Source organism: Paramormyrops kingsleyae, chromosome 2 (assembly GCF_048594095.1).
Source record: "Paramormyrops kingsleyae isolate MSU_618 chromosome 2, PKINGS_0.4, whole genome shotgun sequence".
Taxonomy (NCBI): domain Eukaryota; kingdom Metazoa; phylum Chordata; class Actinopteri; order Osteoglossiformes; family Mormyridae; genus Paramormyrops; species Paramormyrops kingsleyae.
Window position 1 is genome coordinate 34535897 of NC_132798.1, and position 17869 is coordinate 34553765.

At 41.3% G+C, this 17869-nt stretch overlaps 2 protein-coding genes across 2 annotated transcripts; both read right to left on the bottom strand.

Annotated features, from left to right (window-relative positions):
* Positions 1–7730: 7730 nt before the first annotated feature.
* Positions 7731–11207, bottom strand: LOC140587702 (uncharacterized). Its single transcript, XM_072709243.1, has 2 exons — positions 11158–11207; positions 7731–9959 (listed from the first exon to the last, which is right to left on the bottom strand). The coding sequence occupies exon 2, from the start codon at positions 9866–9868 to the stop codon at positions 9218–9220; it is 651 nt and encodes a 216-aa protein (XP_072565344.1). The 5' UTR covers positions 9869–9959; positions 11158–11207; the 3' UTR covers positions 7731–9217.
* A 2116-nt stretch (positions 11208–13323) lies between these two features.
* Positions 13324–17233, bottom strand: LOC111839444 (cytohesin-2-like). Its single transcript, XM_072709016.1, has 2 exons — positions 17090–17233; positions 13324–14662 (listed from the first exon to the last, which is right to left on the bottom strand). Exons 1-2 carry the CDS (start codon positions 17154–17156, stop codon positions 13500–13502), a joined length of 1230 nt encoding a protein of 409 aa, XP_072565117.1. The 5' UTR covers positions 17157–17233; the 3' UTR covers positions 13324–13499.
* Between the last annotated feature and the right edge of the window lie 636 nt (positions 17234–17869).

Here is a 17869-nt window from a genome sequence, read left to right on the forward strand (position 1 = left end):
TAGGCCTAATTTTTTGAAGTGAAATTCTGGCAACCACAGCTGCCAGGAATTTACTGTAAATTTGAACTTTTAAATAAAAAAAAAACCTATTGTATTATGCAGCTGTAGTGTGTTTTATCACTAGGAGACTGTAATCAAGCTTATGGGGAAAAAAATGTATTTCGACATGAATTATCTTAAACAGGTTTACATAAAAAAAAAATTTATTTCATAGTAATTTACCGTAAAAAAACAGTGCTTCATTGTGAATTTCAACAAAGTATACTGTTATGTATTCTACATTATCACTATATTTTTCACGGTGAAATTCTGGCAACCACATCTGCCAGTAATTTACAGTAATATTGAATTTTACAATAAAATACCGTATTGTGTTTCACTGTATTTCGCAGTGGGAGACTGTAATCAAGTTAACAGGATGTCTGTAGTTTTCACATGAATTACCATAAACAGGTTTATGGTAATTTTTTTATTCATAGTAATTTACTGTAAAAAAAAAAAACAATTTTTTACTGTGAAATTTATGGTTACCAAAATAGTATACCGTTATGTTTATTACATTAACACTTTATTTTTTACGGTGAACTTCTGGCAACCACAGCTGCCAGTAATTCACCGTAAATTCGACTATTTTTTTTTTACAGTGTATACAATCAATCGCACGACAGCTCTTTCCCATTTTACATGTGTTTTTTTGCGGCATTCAAATCGAACGTTAACGCCGCCCCTCAGTCTTTCTTGCTACTCAGCTGGTGTGACTACAGTGACTTCCGCCTGCTGTGACGTCATGCGCATACCCATTTTCAGACTTTTTTTTTATTTCAAACACATACATTAGGTGTGTATCTCTTTGAGAGGAATCCATTTATTACTAGGGGCATAACCCTAATTCCAGCTATGACAACCTTAACCCCTACCCAGTCCTAACCTTAAAGCTTTTGACATTTTTAGTTTTTTGATTGCATCTCTTGTCCCTTATGGGGACCAGAAGAAATGTCAGAACAGGTTTTATCACATTTTGGGGACCAAATGTCTATGTACATGACAATACACACACACATTCAATTGTGGACTTTTACCTTGGAGAATAGTGGATGTTCAAATGCCTTATCAAAAAGCATATCATACACTTTAATACAATTTAATCTTCAAAGAATTGAAGATGATATAATTCTAATCTTTTTCTTGCCAAATTGACTTCTCCTAACTGACTGAAGACCATTTGAAGTTCTTCATTTAGAACAGTTAGAATTCTGATTTGGGTCTGCCCTTTAGTTCTGTGGCTTTGTTAAGTGAAAAGAGCTGCCTCCACATAGTTTTGTTTCACTAGCTATGATTGCGTGAAGGGCTAGTACAGCAAGTTCCGGTGACAAAGCAGGTAAAAGGCTGGTCTGCTCAATCAGACACCATGCTGATATCTCAGCCTTGTTTTCATGGAGGAAATTTTCAGCTGGCGTGATATACTGAAATGTTTTTAATGTTTTTGTCAAATTATTTTAACAATGTACCATCCTATACAGTAGAGGCTCCCCACCTCTGGTCAGTGGACTGGTACTGGTCCACAGCCAGAGATTCCACCAGGCTGTGGGACATGAGGGGAAGAGTTCCCCATATTGAAAAGAAATGCCTGTATTGATCCATGGAGATATGCCATTTATCCCATATTTCCATACACATTGTGAATCGCCCACTGTGGGGACCTAAGAAAATTATACTGCCGTTTTACTGCTCTATAAAATATTTGTATGTGCCAGGAACTCGCAAGTTTCTATCATGAGGGTGAGGCATGGTGCAGGCAGGAACAAAGTGGACAATCCACTGGCAGCTCCACAGGAACACAGGGGTTTATTACAGGAACAGAAAACACTGGGAATGCTACAAAACAAACAGACCATGAGGGGTCAAAATGAAAAAGGGGTACAAAGTAAGTAACAGAACAATTAATCTACAATGAGGAAACTAGCTACACAAAGAACAGGCAGGGACTCCTAGAACATTATCATCAACAACAACTCCACACAGAACAGAGCAGGATCAGGAACTTAAATACAGAGGACTAACAAGAATAACACAGGACAGGTGAGAACAATTACAAGGGCTGGCAAAACAGGCAACAGGTGAAATGAATAAGTAAATGAAGGAACTCAGAAACTAATAGGGAAACTAAGAAACAGAATATACCAAAGACAAGTAATACATAAGCACAAGCACAGGCACCTGGGCAAAACCCAAAACAAAACGCAAAACTCAGGAAGTAGAATAAAACTAGTACAAAAGGAAACACTAGGGAACAAAATCTACTACAGACAAAAAGAGAGGTGGCTGGATTCAAACACAAGACTACAGAGTATGGTAATCACACACTCAGCCCATAGAGCCATGCAGCAGTGCAGGATAGAAGGGAAACACACTAAAGACTTGGACCATGAGGAGGACAGGATGGCCAGCGACATCTGCTGGCCAAACGGAGAGGAGACTTGAAAGGCTGGGACAGACAGGTGCAGACCCTGACAGTATGACTTAAACCCATATGCAAACATTAAAAGGTTATGAACCCCTACTAAACTAGCCTACTTTGAATGAATTTAGTATCCAAATTAGGGCTGTGCGATATACCGATATATATAATGTGATGATTAAAAAAAGTCTGTTGTTTCACATTATGATCTATCATTTATTTCATTGTGTCAGAAATCAAAGGTTCAAAATGGGAAGGTGGAACAGATCAGATTAAACTGTGGTTTATTCAGGAGAACAGACACATAGAACTGGAATCTGCAGGTAGAAATTGGGGTCTCAGGTATGAAGAAATCGGTATCTGGAGGAGTCAGTCCTACAAGCGCACGAAGATCAAGAGGTGAGAATATAGGGTAGGTCCAATGGAAATGGGAGTTTGAAAGGACTGGGACAGAAGAGGCACGAAAGCTAAGGGCTAGACCCAAGACACACAAGAAACACTCAGTAAGTCTGATAAAAACAACAATACCTCACATTTAGTGCAAGGGCGAGCTGGTATTTAAGCAGGGCAGAACAGGTGCTGTGTCTAATTGAAGTCCATGGCAATGTGAGAGGATGTTGGCAGACTATGCAGCAGACCATCCGGGGATTGATAAGATGCCTTGTTTTGCAAGCAGGTTGGGCATGACACCACAAACTCTTTAACCTCCTCTCGCCAGCCGGGCACCAGTAGTGCGAATGTGTTGGCGATGCCAGGGTGGCTTGAACTGATGTAAGTGTGCACTCATTGCAGGGCAGCAGCCTGCTAGACAGATGGGACATATGTCTTTCTCAGTGGACAGCTAGAAGAGGAAGGATCCTGCTGGAGCATCTCTTGGATGGAGTCATCCGGATCCCAGGTAACGGAACATATGAAACACGAGGATGGGAGAGTTGAGGTGGGTTCTTTTATGGCCCAGAAGGTCAAACTAGCATGAGTGAGTGTCTGTCTTACGGTTCTTTGACTCTGGGAGGTAGGACATGGAAAAGTTAAAAGGGGCAAAAAAAAAACAAAAAACCCTGGGCTTGTCAAGCATTCAAATGTTTGGCATTTCTCAAGTATTGAAGGTCGCAGTGGCCAGTAAGGACTACAAATAAGTGTGTGGCTCCCTCCAGCTAATGCCAAGCCACTCTTCATGTGCCAGCTTGATGGTGAGCAACTTTCTATTTTCCACATCATAGCTGTGCTCAACTGGAGTTGGCTTCTTTCAGAAGAAGGTGCAGGGGTGTAGCTCCACCATGAAAGGGAGTGAGGGCTGTTTAAGGATAGGAGCAGAGCTGAACATGTGCTGCAAATGGCAGAAAGCTACCTTGGTTTGCAATGTCCAATTAAACACGAAATGCTGAACCCGTGGATGAAGTGGCAGTAAAAGTTGGCAATCTCGGAGCCTTTGAAGGACCAGGCGAACATGCCACACCATTAGTATACCATCAACATAAACAATGACAAAGCAATTCAACTTGTCTAAGAATGCCTCATTCATGAAGGACTGGAAGTCTGAGGGACTTTTAGCTAAGCTATAAATCATTACATGGTACTCATCCGGCACAGGGTTGGTGATAAAGACGGTCTTCCACTTGTCTCCTTCTCTGATCAAGATGGCATAACATACTTTAACAGGTTTAATATATATGAATAACAAACATCAAAGGATTATACAAATTAGGGATGTAAGCAATTAATCGATTATCAATTAATTGTCGATAAGAAATTACTCGATTAAAATTAATTAATTGCAATTAATTGTATTTTGAACCCATAATTCCTTGTCAGTCCTCGTGGGACGCACTTGACGCCAGACGTACTTGACGCACACGCGGGAACACAAGCAAACAACAGATAAAACAACAGATAAAAGAGAAACGGTACACAGAGGATGAAGAGGGCAAAACGGAGTGCAGTATGGAGCCACTTCAAGTTGGTCAATGACGACAACGACGCCAAATGCACAATATGTGGAAGTTTTTTCTATTCAGGAATGTATATTTTATGGTGCTGCTATTTATGTTTCCAATGTCGCAGATGAGCAGCGAGAATTTGTTTTCGTTTTAAGTAGTCTTTCTTATATTTTGATATTTTCTATTCAAAATATGTTTGAAATGCTACCAAATGTTATTCCCTGCCCTCAAGTGAGCTCAGAATAAACCTTTGATTAAGGAATATGATTTGCATTTCTTCATATCATATAGAAGATAGCATTCTATGTTACGTATACAGTAGATGGAACCTATTCAGAGGGAAATTCAGCTTCTCAGAAAAATTGCCGCTTAGCAATTAATCGATCATCGATCGATAAGATGAAACAACTATTGATTAATGAATTACTCGATAATTTGCATCCCTAATACAAATATAATGTTTGTAATTATGATATAGTGTTTGTTATTAAAGTATAGTAAAATTGTCAAGGATTGTTAAAATCCTGCTTATGAACGTGCTATGAATGCATTCTAAATGCATTAGGAAGGTGTCACGGCGGGGGTAGCGGTAAATAAGTATGCTATAGCAAATCAGTAAAGGAAAAAGATTTATTATCTTCGCCGTAAACACAGGAAGAGAGAGAACAACAGGACAGAGACGTAAGTCCAAAAAGTCGAAGTTGATGAAACGGGCAGCAGCCGGGCGATCAGCCTCGGGATCCAGGGGAACAGGCAGGGCTCGTAATTTGGGGACACGCAGGTGGTCAGGCGATCGGCGTAGGCAGTGAGAGGCCTAGGCTATAATCGAAGGTCAGGGGAACAGGCAGGCAGAGGTGGAGACAGGCAGGGAAATAACGGGACAGAATGCTCGAACTTCGCAGGGAAGGCTGAAGATCTCGCATCTAGCTGGTGTCCCCCATAAGGGATGCAAATAAGAAGGCTCTCCAATTACCCCGACAGGCATCAGCAGGTAGGGGAGGGCAAATGGTAACCGGTTCCCGGGACCGGTATAGTGGAAGCGCTCCGGTGTTCTGACGAGTTGAGCTACCTATCGAGACGTACTATCGAACCTTTTTGCGCATGTGTTGGAAGAGGGTTGGGGGTTAAGTTTTAGGGGTTTGGGTTAGGGTAAGGGTTTTAGGGTTTTTTTGGGGGTTAGGGTTAGGGTAAGAATTAGGGTTAGGGCTATGGAATTAGGGTTTTCCTCCTAGGGAAACCCCGAGGGCGTGGCAGAGGCACCCCGTGTGACATTATAGGGGCTTCCTCAGGGCGATCCATGACAGTAAGTGCACTGAATGTTCTATGAATGCATTATAAAGGTATTGTGAAGGTGCAGTTTATGTAAAACGTTAATGGACATTATTTATAACTTTGGTAAAATGTGCAGTTTTCTGAGAAGTGTGTGTAAAAATTCGAAACAAAAATTGTAAAGATAGTGTAGCACCGGCGGGGCGCCTGTCCCAGCATGCCCCGCGTACAGTTGTAAATAGCCCTTGTATTATTGTTGTTAATGTTAATGGTTACATTTTCTTATGGTTGCGCGTGTGTTTACCCGTGTCTTGTCTGTACCCGGTCAGATCCTCATGTGTAATTAGTTTACGTAAATCTCCTACCGTGTATACATCTTACAGTTCGGCATCTGACAACCTTGTCTTGCCCGTGTGTAATTCGTTCGGTGCTCATTGGGCACTTAATGTAGTCTTTTGCTGGACTATCAATAAAGAGCGTGTTTTTCACGAGGCACCGGCTGCTGTAACTGCTGTAAACTGAGGGCAGTGGTACACCGATGATTCTCTGAGCACTGCTGATGATGTGCTGCAGGGCTTTCCTCTCTGCACTCCTGCAGCTGGTATACCATGTTGAGATGCAGTAGGTGATAATGCTCTCAATGCTGCCTCGGTAGAATGTGCTAAGCAGGTCTGAGCTGAGGTTTCCTGTCTTTAGCGTTCATAAGAAGTACAGTTGTTGCTGTCCATGCTTAATCAAATGAGTGGTGTTGACTGTCCATGACAGATCCTGTGAGATGTGCACACTCAGGAATTTGAAGTTTTGTACCCTCTCTACCATTGTCATGGTTTGGTTCAGAAGGCAGATATTACATTAAAGGGAGGCACATTATCAAAGAGCTTTGCCACTATCTTGGCCCACTTACCAGTTACTTTAAGCATCAAGGTTTGAAATCTTATCCAAAGGCAGCGTGCAACAACACTCCTCTGTTTAAGTGGTACACTGCTTACAAAATTCACTTTTTCAGGTTGTATTAAGTACAGTTAGGGAATGCTTTAGCCACCGGATCTCCATTCTTCCCTAATTTTGATGTATGCACTAAGTTTCTTCTGTGTTGTTTTGCCATTTTGCCCTGTCTGGAATAATCAGTTAATCCCATCATACGCTTTTCACTACCTCCCTGCACAGCAACTATATATTAACCTGTGTGCTGCCAGCCAAATACCTCTCTGGGTTGCAACCTTCATCAAATGACATGTCACACTTGGAAGAAAGTGCTTTTTTGCTAAATTCAACTTCCTGCACTAAGGATGCTGTGAATGCTTTGCAATATATGTAGGAGTCACAGTAATGGGAGAAAGCCAGCAGCCTCATCTACCTGGAGGAACACAGGCTACTCTATGCTCTCCATTCCTCCTCAACAGACACCCTGCATGGCATAACGCAGGTCCCTGCTGTAGTTACACTGCTAAAGAGGACAAATTTTCCACAGATTTATTTTATTTATCAACGTAGTTGATTTTTTACTCTCTAAATACTTCTCTTTCTAAGAAGATACACGTATGATCAAATGATCAAGGTGTCACATATTATTCTTTTTAACGATCAGCATGAAATTGTTACATCCTCTCTGATATCATCCAGCTTATGCACTGGGTAAAATCTGCATTCAGTTATTTTACTAAACCTGTTTTCATAAACACAGCATTGCATATGTTTTATGCTGCTGTTAGACTTCAAGATATTGCAAACCTATCAGCTTATATTGATCACTGATTGATGAACATGGCTGATTTCATTTGACCATTTCAGTTTGAATCTGTTAAGGTAGTAGTGTAGTTTTTAGTGGCATGGACAGTATTCAGAGGACATTTGCTGTTTGCTGCTCATACTGGTTGCTTAAACTATGTGCTGGTCTAACTTACACAGCTTTACATTTATTCACATAATAAAAATCATCTATATGTTTAGTCCTCCACTGAAGCAGATTAAAGACCTGGAATCACAGCTAAAAACATACCATTATTGATTCTGGAATTACCTTAATCCATACTAAATGTAATTATAAATAATGAAACTTCAAACAATAAAATGGTACTGAGATGATAATTTATTTTCCAAGTTTCCAAAATGTAGGTTGCACACCAGGGTTTCTCCTTTTCTCCAGACGTCCGCAGCTGCTGTGACTGTTGGATGAGTTTGCCCACTAACAAAGAAATGATCAGTCTATAATTGCAATGGTGGGTTTATTTGAACAGTGAGAGAAAATCCAGAAAAATGCATTTCAAAAAAGTTCAATTAATTCACATTTTCATGAATGAAATAAGTATTTGATCCCTTTGCAAAACGTCCTTTAGTAATAAACCTACCATTGAAATTATAGACTGATCAACAACAACAAACAACAAATTCATTTTTGTATAGCGCATTTTCAGAAGCGCTTTACAGCATCCCCACCCAAAGCCCCCAGTGAGTAAGCCATAGGCGACAGTGGCAAGGAAAAACTCCCTAGAAGGAAGAAATCTTGGGAGGGACCAGACTCAAAGGGGGAGCCCATCCTCCAGGGGCCGGCAGGGAGAGTCAAATGATTCATTTCTTTGTTAGTGGGCAAACTTACAAAATCAGCATGGGTTTAAATATTTTTTTCCCTGACTGTAGACATGTACATTTTAAATATTTTATGTGCAATTTTTAAGCTTATTTAATTTTTAGCACACAAGTGCAATACACAAGTGCATTAGGCCAAACACATGGTTCAGAAACCTCCTACCCCACCTCACACGAGCCTCTCAGAATTACTCCACCTGAATTTCATCCCATTATTTAAAAAACTGAAGATGATTTAAACCAATGGAAAACCTACATCTCTCATTAGTCGGGAGAAAAGCAACTATAAAAATGATCATATTACCAAAAATCAATTACCTTTTTACAACGATCCCAACTTAACCCACAACAAAATGGTTCATTAAATTCCATAATAACTACATTTATTTTAACACCTTGAATCAATCTGGCAACATTATAGAAACACAAAAATCAAGGTGGACTAGAAGCCTCAAATTTTCAAAATCACTATCTAGCAAATCAGCTACAGTATATCAACAACTGAATTCATGCAAACCAACAGAACAATTTACGGTTAGAAACAGAACAGTCAGTATGTAAAGAAATATCAATCTCTGATTTACCATTTCTAAATACCTCCGTAAAACACCATAACGGCTTTTGCAATGGTCACTTCAACAACTTTAACAGCCTGGTGGCAAATCAACAAAATCTTCAAATTAACAAGAAAACCTTGTAAATACAATCCAATTTTGAACAACCCGGACTTTCCAATCAACAAAACTCCACTTTTTTAGTACCTGGAAACAAAAGGGTATGAAACACCTTCACCATGTTTTCAAGAATAACACATTTGTCGACTTTCAACAATAAGTGCAAAAGAATGACAATGGGAAAGAACAAAAACGCCAGTACCTCCAAATAGTCTCTTCTTAAATGTAAAAGCACCTACTCAAAGAATACACATCCATGGAATTTATGACCATGCAGCACCAAACCCCACACTTCAAAAAAGTGGCGCCCCCTGCTGGCCACACACCTGCGGCCCTGCCTGAGGCCGCCGCTCTGCCCTCTCCCGTCCTGCATCAGCATCTTCTTTTATTTTATCTGTCTTCATCACGTCAGTGTCGTCCTCCTCCTCAGGTCCTTCTTCTGGTATAGTCACTAGCTGTGATCTGTCTTCAGATGCCACCATACATTGAAACCTGCCCACTGTGGTAGCATCAGCATCTTCTGCCTCCTGGAATATCACATCAGTGTCTTCATCTTCTTTAGGTCCATCTTCCTGTAAAGCCTGCAGCCATATTCTGGCTACATATGCCGCCATGCATTGCCATCGGTCCACTATGGCAGCATCAGTGTCTTCTGCCTCCTGAAGTGCCTCATCTGTTTCATCCTCTTCCTCAAGTTCTTCCTCCTGGATGGGTTCTAGCCGAGTTCTGCCTCCTTGTGACACCATATATTCTACAGAATTCCCAGAACTTTTCTCTCCTCCTGCCTTAACCTCCTCCACAGTCACTCCCCCCTCACATACATTCTCCTCTCCATTTAGCATATTCATCATACTGATATCAGCCTCTGTCCCCTCCATCACAAATCCCCCCTTAACCCCCCCAGCCTGGACAGTGGGGGGTGTCACTGGTGAGAACTCCTCCATACCTTCTCCCCAGTCGATCACCTCGTCCCACAGGTTCCAGGCTTCCCAGTGGTGGGTGTCGGTCCATAGAACAGCTCTCTGAATCCGCTCTCTGGGGAATAAATGACAGATAGTTCACCAGTGTTTTACAATGATAATAAAGCGAACAAAGAGCTGACATTTCTTCAGAATCTAAGTTTCTTCTGTATACCTTCAGATCGTACAAATCAAGGCAAAGAGACAGAAGAGCTGCCGGAAAGGCTACAGAAAACTTGGATAAGATCCATCGATCGAAAGAACTTGAACGACGATACTGTCAAGAAGTGGCATGTTCTGTGTTCTGAGAATGGGCAGCATTTCAGTTAAATGCATTAAAAATGCATATTCATTTCATTTTGAGTATTTTGTAATTTATATTTTGCTGGAAGGAAAAAATCCAATGTAGGCTAATTTGTAACAAAATAGATTGAGAGATTGTATTCTATGTATTTAAAATACTTAATAAAATGCCATTTTAAGAACGTTCATTGCTAGGCTTACAGACTTTTAAATACAGCCTATCGCCATCCTTCGCATTATTCCAAGGAAAGAAACTGCTTTGGTGATCGGCTCAAATTACCTATTAATATATGCAGTAAAATTGACATATATTGCTGACTGAAGGTCAGTATAGGACGATTAGCAAACAGCAGTTGTGTGCTGTAGAACTTGTAAATGAACTCGCTAGCCTCCTAAGGCTAGTGGCATTCTAAATTAAGTTCTTTTCAACAGACATGCTCAGGCAGTGGCATCTTGTGGTGTGTCATATACTGTATGGAAACCTTCATTAGCGATAAATCAGGCTAGTTAGCTTTGTTCCTAAGGACAAAGTTAATTTCTATGATCTAAACTTGGGAGTCTTATAGCCACTGAGCTTGTGTAAAAGGGAGAACCGACTGGTGAACTTGACGTTGCATATCATCTGCGTCGCAGTTGCTGGTCCCATTTGTATTTTTGAGTGTATATCTAAATAACAGTTTCTTTGAGTTTATGTTTGGCACCCTACTGAAAGGCAAATTCACGCATTATGATAATTTAAGAAAGCGTTACGGTGCCTCATTGCGCCTGCAGTTACACTTTATGGTTAAGTGTGTGGTAGATTACTTTCTTCAAATGATACGAAGAAATGCCTGTCCCATTTGCCTGAACAAAATACAGCTTTTCATAGTCCTGAGCACTCGCTATACATTTAGTTTATACGAAACTTTCTTTAACATTGAAAAGAAATACAGAACTTTATGCAACTGTGCGACGGACGAATCTGACATTACCTGGTAAAATGGCCGCTATGCACAAATCGTGACGTAATACGTATGTAACTTAATACAACCCATTGAATGCCCAGATGAATACTACCGAGAACTGAGTTAACGCTGATGAAACTAAGAGTATTTGAAAGTGTTAATTTTGTGTAACATTGTAAATAGACGTCATGATAAGCCTGAAGCATGTATAGCCTACTCCAAAAGCAATGCCCCAAATTGTTTCAACAATTTACCATCCTGTACAGTAGGGGGTCCCAACTTCCGGTCAAGGTTCCGATACCGTCCGCGCTCAGAATTCCACCGGGCGGCGGAGAAGTGGGGGTAGAGGTGCCAGCCGTCCCGTTTATTCCGCGATCGCGCGGTTTTGGAAAGAAATCCGCCCGTATTGATGCACGGAAATACGCGATTAGCCCCGCATGTCCGTATACACTGGCAATCTCCCGCCGCTCGGTGAAGGAACCCCGGCAAATTATACCGCCGTCTTACCGATCCCTGACATTTTTCTACGACGGAAACCGATCCTAGGACATCGAGAGATTGGGGAGCCCTACTAAACTAGCATGTTTGAGATGAATTTACTAACCAAATTTTTGGGCTGATTTCATAATGTTTCACAGCAGCGGACTGCAAGGGGAAAAAGAAATTAATTATTATCAATGCAAGTGGCTCCTAATCCTGAGTAATACTGAATCGCTAGCCACCTAAAATCAGAGATAGATGCACACGGAAAGCAGGGCTGCCAACTCTCATGCATCTGGCGTGACATTCACGCGTTCAGACGCTCACGCAAGGAATCTTACAGCAAATCTATATTATTCCACTATAAGCCTAAATGTAGCTACATCAGAAGCATTGGTGTAGTTTGCAAACCCTACTGACCATTTAGGACAGGTTTCACCAACATGGTGCCCATGGGCACCAGGATGCCCCCAAGGACCACATGAGTCGCCCGCGGACCTGCTCTAAAAGTAGTACAACTCACCAGTGAGCAGCGTCTAAAATTAAATTTGATCCTGTTGCTATTCTTCTTTAATAACATTTACATTTATATAGATTTGAAAATGACAATATCTAAAAAAGTCGGGAGGGATGGGCGTGCGTGGGACCGCAGGCTGAATTTACAGTTGCTCTTCTGTCTTCTTTTAAGACACGTGTCAAACTCAAGGCCCGCGGGTCAAATCCGGCCCGCTGTGTAATTTTATGTGGCCCGGGAGAACTTAAAAGGCATTTGATTTTCTGGGGGGGGGGGGGAAGTCACAGTGATGGTAAACTACATCTCCCACAATGCAAGTCGGTTTTTTAAATCTGCTAAATGAACACACCCTGCCGCTAAATTGTAGTGATTTGAAGTCGGCTTTTACCTAAAACTGTTTTCTAACAAGTGACGGGGTTGAAATAAATCTACAAATATCCTCAAATGTCTAAGAAGAGAAAAATTGATGCGGAGGGAAAGTGAATACATGTTCATGCATCAAGGAGAAAAACCGGTTTGTCCTCTGTGCTGCACAATTTTTTGAGCTTAAGGAAGAAATTGCTCTTTTTATGTAAAGTAAAGGAAAACCCTCGCCCGAACTGTCAGACCCAAACTTGGCTGTGTGATTTTGCTATGTTGTGTGACATAACGGAGCATCTTGCCCAACTGAATCTGAGGCTGCAGGGACGCAAACAAGTCATTACACAGATGTCGGACATGATCACAGCTTTTCAGCGTAAACTTCACCGATGGAAGTCCCACCTGGAGCAGGACAATCTTGTCCACTTTCCTGTCAGAGCATCTCAGCCTCAATATTCTTTGACATATTGTTAGATAACTGTCTTTGCATTTAATTTTTATTTATTCAAGTGAACAAATATGTAGATAAATGTAAATAATCTTTGACATATTGTTAGATAACTGTCTTTGCATTTAATTATTATTTATTCAATAATAAGTTGGCTACCAAAGTTAACCAGTTAATTAGTGAATTTGACCGACGGTTCTCTGACTTTAGAATGTAGCACTCAGACTTTGACATTTTTGCCATTATCATCGACATTGACAGTGTGCCTCATGTCCTTCAGATGGAGTTAATAGAGCTTCAAAGCAACAGTGGTCTGAGAGCAAAGGTCCAGGATGCTGCAATCAAGGACTTTTACCGCTTGCTAACAAAATTAGCAACAAAAATGACAAAATATACTAACATATATTTATTTTCATGTTCATGTAAAATATGCTTGTAATCACAAGGTCTATATATATTTGTACACAAAGAATATTTACATTTATACAGTCTTACAGTTCCTGGCCCTTTGAGGACAACCATAATGCTGATGTGGCCCGGGGTGAAAATTAGTTTGACACCCCTGTTTTAAGAGATCTGTTTCTTTTTTGCTGCCAGCATCTCATAAAAAGGGTCCACGCTCACAGCAGCAGTGATGCTGCGTATCCATTTGTCCTTCTCTTCAGGGGTTGCCGTCGAGAAGCGGTACACCGTGTGATGTCCTTCCACCACGCGGCCGTCCGCCTCTCTCTTGCAGGCTTTCATCAGCTGTCCGCAGTTGTTGGGGATGTAAAGTTCAAAGCAGTTAGGCTTCCTGGAGTCCTTCACCTCACGGATGCTCAGATTCTCCAGCGGAATGATCCCCCTGGGTTCCTTATCCGTACTGCGTCCAAAGTAATAAAGGCAGTTATCCATCAGGATGAACCGCCGCCTATTCCAGGTTTTCACCCGCCCTCCTCCCAGTTTGAGGAGCCAACCCTCTCTGTCAGGGTTGAAGAAAGTCTGCATCATATTATTGGCATCATCTTCAGGAATTTTGAAAGGCTCCTTCTTGATGCTCTTATAAAGAGCTCTCAGGAGCTCTTCTGGGAGGTTGCCTCCATCATCGATCCCTCGATTCATGGCGATGAACCTGTCCACACTGGGCTTGTCTCTCACATTAGGATTGTGAAGACTAGTGTTCAGCATGATGATGGAAAATGAAAGCACATAGCATGTGTCTGTGCTTTGGAAGACTCCAGGATTACAGTGACAGTATCTCTGAGCAAAGGCCTCCATCATCCTGTCAATCTTCTGAGCTTCTCCTGGCAGACGGAAACTCCACAGGAACTGCCTGAGAGCCTGTACCAGGTTGAAGTCTGGGAATTGATGAAGGCCAACAAATGCTTGGAGGACTTGGATGTTAAAGTCGTCTCTCTCGCCCAGGTAATCCCCAATGGCTGTTTTGTTCAGCCCCTCTCCCTTGAATAGGAACTGGACGATGTCCTCAGGGGTGTGCCGGAGAAGATCATTTTCCACTAAGAATTTGATACCCTTCTTAGGGTCCATGTTGAACTTCTTCCTTCCCGTGGCAACATGACTATTCTTTTTTAAGGATTTACTGCTCTTGGTGCTGGAGTTAAGGCCCTCAACTTCCTTGATGGCCTCTCTCAGCTCCTCCAGCAGCCTCTTGAGGTCCAGCAGAAAGGCTTTTTTCCACCGCCGGATGTCCTCCAGTTCAGAGAGCATCTCCGGACTCAGGTCCACAGGGACTGCAGGAGACAGAAAAAGGAGATCGTCAGGGGGTGTGGAGCTCAGCAGGTTGGGGATCTCTGCCCATTTGGTTGTTGGTTCAAATCCCATGGCAGGCAGAGTAATCGTAACACTGTTGAGCCCTTGAGCAAGTCCCTTAGCCCCAAGTGCTCTGACCCCAAGCTCTCCTCACTTCAGACAAAAGCATATGCTGAATATATGTGATCCCAAAGAGCAGTTACAGAAGACTGGAGTAACAATAAGATATTAACAATAAAAAGCATAAAAATGTTTAAATACATGTAGCATTTTGCTCTATCACGATGACAAATCAAAACCAGAAAACCCTAAAATGTGAGGTAAGATCATGTCCTTAGGCTAAGGTTTTCCATTACAAAGTTTCCAAAACCTTATGATGCTTCATAGTCACAGGCATTTTAAAACAGTCACTGGGTAACAGCCTGTGGTCTAGGCTACGTGACCACATGCCTCTTTAGGATAATAAGCGACACATCAATCAGTTATTAGGTTCCACTTTTGCTGCTTCATTCTATAAAATAACCGTATTTGCGAAGCGGTGCTGGATGCCCTAGCTCGCGGAGGAGGTCACGTGGTCCGCATTCCCTCCCTATGCACACGTGATCAGCCCAATCACACCGAAATTTTCGGTTTGCTGCCCTTCGGGGAAACAATCTAAAGGGTGTTACAGGAAACGTGATCGATGCAAGAGCCAATGATGTTCTCCTGGTGCTTACCACTGTTTATGTTACCGTTATTGACGGAACAATGATGAACAATAATAAGAATTTATAAGCCATGATGACCGCACCATTAACGTGGAGCTGCACTGACGTCTGACTGACCCCGCCCCCAAGTAATGAAACAGCGGCGTTTAAACAATTTACGTTTACACCAAGTGCTTGTGACCAGTGGCCTGTACTACGAAGCGGGGTTACTGGCTTATCGGGGTAACTCGTCGGATTTAAGGTACCACAGTTTAAATGGACTTCATATGCGTTCACTTACATTTTTGCAGACTACCTTAAATCCGACAAGTTACCCCGATAAGCCAGTAACCCCGCATCATAGTACAGGCAACAGTTGTCTAATTAGTACAACAATTTCGCCGTCAATGCGGTACTAAGCTAAGTAGTAAGCATGTCAACGGGACAGTCGAAACAGAAAACAATAACATACAGTTAAAAGGTCCACAGTCTAATACGGGGGTACTCAACTAAAATCTAAAGAGGTCCAGTTAGAGAAAAATTCTTGAAGCAAAGGTCCGGAAGATCATAATGTCTAAACATTTAATAGTGTGATATATATTTATGTAGCCTATTAGTTGCATCAACATTCTATGTAATCAGTACCTGACTGTCAAATCAAATTAATTAAGTACAATTCAAAAACGTTTTCACATTATTTATTGTCACGTGACATAGAACTTCGGCCAGCTGGCTGGAGTGAGATTTTCAATTCGAGATGTCTGCACACATGTAACAGTTCTTTACATTGTAAAGAAACCTTGTAAATAGTTTGCTTTTGTATTTAACCGTGTAAATACACTTTTGACGTATCTAATTTTAGGTTTTATAATAGAATAATATAGATTTGCCGTAAGATTTCCAGCATGAGTCTGAAAGCGTGAGTGTCATGCCAGATGCTTGAGATTTGGCAACCGTGAAAACGTACATTTTTTGTTTCACATGAGTTTATTTATATAACAGATAACATTACTTTATACATAAGTTAAAATGCAGAAACTTCAACGAACATGAAATCAACAATAAACAACGTCTATTTATCCGACGTGTTATATAATACATATTGTATTTGAAAACTTTTCAGCTTTACGATTTCAGGAGAGCGCAGCCATTCTGTTAGGAACATTACGCTTTTTGTTTGCGGGTGTTAGCTTCGCTGCTGCTATTAACACGAAAGGCACATTAGCGCAGACAAAGGGCTGCATACGCCGAACTTTACGTCTTGCTTGGCGGTCAAAGGCGTTTGACATTCATTGGCGTGGGAAACGGCGGTTCTACTGATAAACCACTACCGAAAAGACTACAAACGCTGTGCCGGTTAAAATAAAAGCGCCCCGTCAGGTTTTAAATAATAAGTAAATGTTTTGGTGGTCGGTCCAGGTCCGTATGGGACAGCTTCTGGGTCCGGACCCGGACCGCGGTCCGCCTGTTAGTGACTGCTGGTCTAATAGCTCGGTGCTCCACAAATTGTGTTGAGCCGAAAATGGGTGTGTCTAGGCGCATGGTTATCTTTAGTCCCGCTGTCATTGTGCTTTGAGGAGCGTCGCTTAGTCACACGCATGTTTCCGACATAGCGAAATAAGGCGCTCCGACAATATGTCTGTACCTAGCTAGATGGTGGGGTATCCCGTGGGTTTCTGCCTATGCCGTTTAATAGCTATGTCTTCAGACGGGTATACTCACTGTAGTCCGGATCATCCATTTTTGGCGTTTTGCTCGTAGGCAAATATGTATCAGTCTCGATAGTCATTGCAAATATCCTCTGGTCAACGAAATCAAATAAGAAGAAAGAAAGAATTATTCCGTCCGCGTCCAGAGAGACAGAGTATATAAAGGAAGGAGCAATGACGTATGTGACAGTTTTGACGCAATGCTTTCTAGCTCCTAGAACGCCAGTGTTCTGACGAGTTTAGCTACCTATCGTGACGTACTATCGAGCCTTTTTGCGCATGTGCAGTTCCACCGTTTGGGGTTAGGGCTAGGGTAACACCAGCCACTTTTTATTATTATTGTTTCTTTTAACTTTATTTGAATCTAGAAATGTACAAACAGCAATGCAACAATATATAAGTTGTAGTATCACAAAACCATCAGCATATAAAAGGGGAGAAGAAAGGAAAGACAAATGATGATAAACATGCAACATACATACAGCTTGGAAGCATTTTTTAACTAAAAAATAAATAAGTAACATACTGTAAAGTGAAGAAAAAACCTAGATCTTTTACCCTTTGCAAAAGTCTCAGTGCAGTTATTTCCCCAAGAACTTCAAAGCCGTGAAGAACTGAGAAAGTTCTTTTTTGAAGATGAAAACGTTTGGAGAAGTTTTAAAGAATCTTGTTTTATGAATAAAGATTTTCCCAACAATATAATATTATTAAGTAAAAGATCAAGCGTATCATCATTTAGGACAACACCAAAGATAGTATTATTACAAGTAAAGGAAGTCAAAAAATTAAATTT